The sequence below is a fragment of the Saccostrea cucullata genome, unplaced genomic scaffold, assembly GCF_032062105.1.
Source record: "Saccostrea cucullata isolate Sc308-1 unplaced genomic scaffold, CSIRO_AGI_Scuc_v1 ctg21626, whole genome shotgun sequence".
Classification (NCBI taxonomy): Eukaryota; Metazoa; Mollusca; class Bivalvia; order Ostreida; family Ostreidae; genus Saccostrea; species Saccostrea cuccullata.
Window position 1 is genome coordinate 4,648 of NW_026937430.1, and position 3,422 is coordinate 8,069.

Here is a 3,422-nt window from a genome sequence, read left to right on the forward strand (position 1 = left end):
TTTGACTTAAGTCTGTTCTCAGTTTATGATCTTGGGGCCAGAACACTAAGTCTTTTCTGTCTTCTCATAATAAGTAGTTGGATTCAGCCTTATGTATATCTAAGTGACAATAATTACAAAGATTGAATCAAATAACGGATTTTGTTTTAAGTAATCGTAATTTACGCCTCAAAAGCAAATACCTTATCATAATATATGCATTTAAAGAGGAGTCCTTTATTTTATTTTCTCAATATTGATAAAATGAAAAATGACACATTTTTATCGACCGCTTGATTTTCATTGATTATTACATTGCTACTGAAATAAGAAATTACATTTTTGTTACTCGGACAATAATGTTGAACATTTTATTCATTGTTTTATCTACTATTCTCCAGTTCGTATTCTTTTTTCTTACGAAACTTTACAGTAATGATAACCAGAAACAATAGTTTTGTATGATTTAATAAAAAGGACCACCGTTGCTATAAAAGCAAAAGAAAGATATCGAATTTCAGGTGTCACCATCGCTTGCAGTTGCACAATTTTCATATATTTAACGGCTGCAAGTATTGCAGTATTCAAAATAAAAACGTGGCATTAGGAGTTATATATAGACCGTAAATGATATTTTTTAAATTAAGAAATAGAGGAAAAGGGGGTTTTTAGTAAAATTCAAAATAATTACTTAATGATTTTTGCTCTAAAAAGGCTGAAACACAGTTTTAAAATCTATTACTATCAGAAGACAGTCTCAACAATTCGCAGAATAACGCATACTTCAACAGCTGGGACAAGAGAAATTTTGAGAATTTCTAATTTTAAGCAATTATTTTACAAATTTCTTTTGATCCATATCATATCTTATTCTATCAATCACTTTTTAAATTGTCAATAGATATAACATTTTTAAAGCTCAAACTTTATGATAGGTATAGAAGGTGGTTACGCTTGATATGCTTCATTGATGCTAGGTGTGTGAACACGGAAATGTTTTAAAGAAAATTTTCATTGGTTAATACTTGAAAGATTTGATATCCATTGTCAAAACAAACAATATCTTCTACACTATATAAGGGTATATTTTCCCCATCCTCAGCACGAGCCAGCCAGAGCTAGCAGCCTAGTAATATACTGAGAACAGAGAGATTAAGGTAGGTTACCTACAGTGTGTGTTATTGTTAAATTTTTGAAATAAATGCAAAATAATTTTTAAAAACAGAAATTAACAAAAATTTAATGATTAATGATGTTTATTATACTCAAATAAAATGCTAATATAAGTATTTCGACATCATGCAAGTATTATTATAACGATTAAAAGAATTGTCATTTAAAATATACAGTAATTATAAAGCTTTTTGCAATTATTTTTAGGAAATCATAGAGTCTAAAGATGAGAGTTTTTGCTGTTCTGGGAATTTTCGCTATTGTGTCAAGTTGCCTTGGTCAAAAATCAGAAAAAGCTGAAGCCAAAATAAGTAAGCGGAAACAAACTTTAAAAATCTCTTTTGCAGTATTTTTTCATCTCTTTAAATGAATTTTTTATTTGAACTTAAATGTACATTTCAAAGACGATAAAGTTAGTATACATTTGTCTTTATCTCTTTCTTAAGACAGGGTATAAAAATAAAATAAAATCTTTCAGAGCCTCCGATCAGTATTTTTAGAAGACAATGTTGTCCGCGTCGTAATGGTATGTACCTTGATCTGAATAATGGTCAAGTCTTCGGAGGAGTGGAGGGCGTGTCTCAACCAACATTTACACCTCCGTCATCCAATGTGGAATGTGGAGTCATGGCGGACCTCAGAGCTAACTTCGCAAATCTGACAAACTGCCTTCAGGATTGGCATCGAGATGGTTGTTTTGATTTCCCAATGTGTGGACGACGCATGCTCAGAATTGACATGTATCTCGGGAAAGACCGCAAGGGTTATATGTTTAACATTGGAGACAGTCCAAGCAATGATGGATGGGGTAAGTAATTGTGGAAAGGTTTAGAAGTTCATAACCCTTTTCTCTTTGAAATTTGGATTTTTTTTTAAAAAATGCATATTCAAGATGTTTTTAAATAATTAGATAATTGATTAATTTCAAAATAGGTGGTGATTCAAGTGACACTAAACACGATGCCGAGCTGATGGGACTTTATCCTAACACCTTGGGATACAAATCAGATTATTGTGAGACAGAGAAAACACAATGGAGCGACACTCTTTTAGCACCAGATGTTAAAAAAGTCACCATCTTTGTTGTCAACAATTACGTCAGGATCATGAACGACCAGGGATTTGATGTGAAGACATGCCACAAATGCCTCTTTGCTCTCAATGGACAGGACCCTGACGATAGAGCTAACACACTTTATTTGGCCTTCAACAACGTGATTAAAGGAACGAGTCGACGTGGATACGGAGTCAATTTACGGTTTATTATTATTTTTTTTATAACATGCCTTTGTAAATTTTAAATAATACAATTTTAATTAGAAATGACCAAATCGCTTCCAAAAAACAGTGTAAATTCAGACGTTGTACACCATGTCAAATTTGGGCATAAAGACAATTCTGGCGATTACAAAAGATGAACATGGAAATGAAAAGTAACGATTTGAAAAAAAAAATCCTTCATATGACTAGCAGTTTCAAGAAAACTCAAACGAAGTTTTGGCTATGGACCTCCTGGAATGATTTCGTTCTTTAATCATGTACGAAACATTTATTGTATGATCTGCAAACTCAATTTATGGAATAGCATTTAATTATTAATGTTTAATTTATGTTTGAACAAAGCCCTGAACAATTTATCCAAAGTCTCCAGTTATTTTTGTTTCTTCTTTAATAGTACTATCGTCTTATTGTTAAGATACATAGTGATACAGATTTAAGTATTGTTATCTAGAATATGATGGAACAAATTTTTTTATCTACTGCACAAAACCTATTAAAATTGTGTAATTTGAATTACAAAATAATCAAGGTAGATTTTATTCATTAAACCGTTTAATCCGTTTAGAATTACAACATGTGAGTCATCCTACTAATACGTATACACTGTCAATTCTTTTATTTGATTGATAGGTTAATTTTTTCTATCTTTTTTTTTAATTGTTCGTAGCTTTTCAACTTTTTAGATCATTTCTTCAATTCAAGCTTCACAATCACCTTCATCACCAAACTGAGGTTTTGTTAAAAAATTTCCAATTTTTTATGGATTAGTTGGCCATGTTGTTATATATCTTTAATTTAATTTTTTATCGAAGCATGTGTCACTAGGAGTAATATATACACTAGACAAAATTGCTAACCCACCACCTATGATAATGAATATTTTCCTTTTAAAAACCTATTAATGATGTATTTGATATATAAATATGTTACTTAAATACAAAATAAGACAAATTAATATCAAACCTTATAAATAACTACAGTGTTTACTA

At 30.6% G+C, this 3,422-nt stretch overlaps 1 protein-coding gene across 1 annotated transcript; it reads left to right on the top strand.

The window, feature by feature from the left end:
• Positions 1 to 1,033: 1,033 nt before the first annotated feature.
• LOC134248201 (uncharacterized) lies at positions 1,034 to 2,410 on the top strand (the record flags this gene model as incomplete). The annotated part of the gene is made up of 4 exons (XM_062730621.1): positions 1,034 to 1,136; positions 1,360 to 1,463; positions 1,631 to 1,960; positions 2,086 to 2,410. Coding segments are annotated over exons 2-4 (740 nt in total), but the record flags the coding sequence as incomplete, so codon positions are not given.
• Positions 2,411 to 3,422: the final 1,012 nt, after the last annotated feature.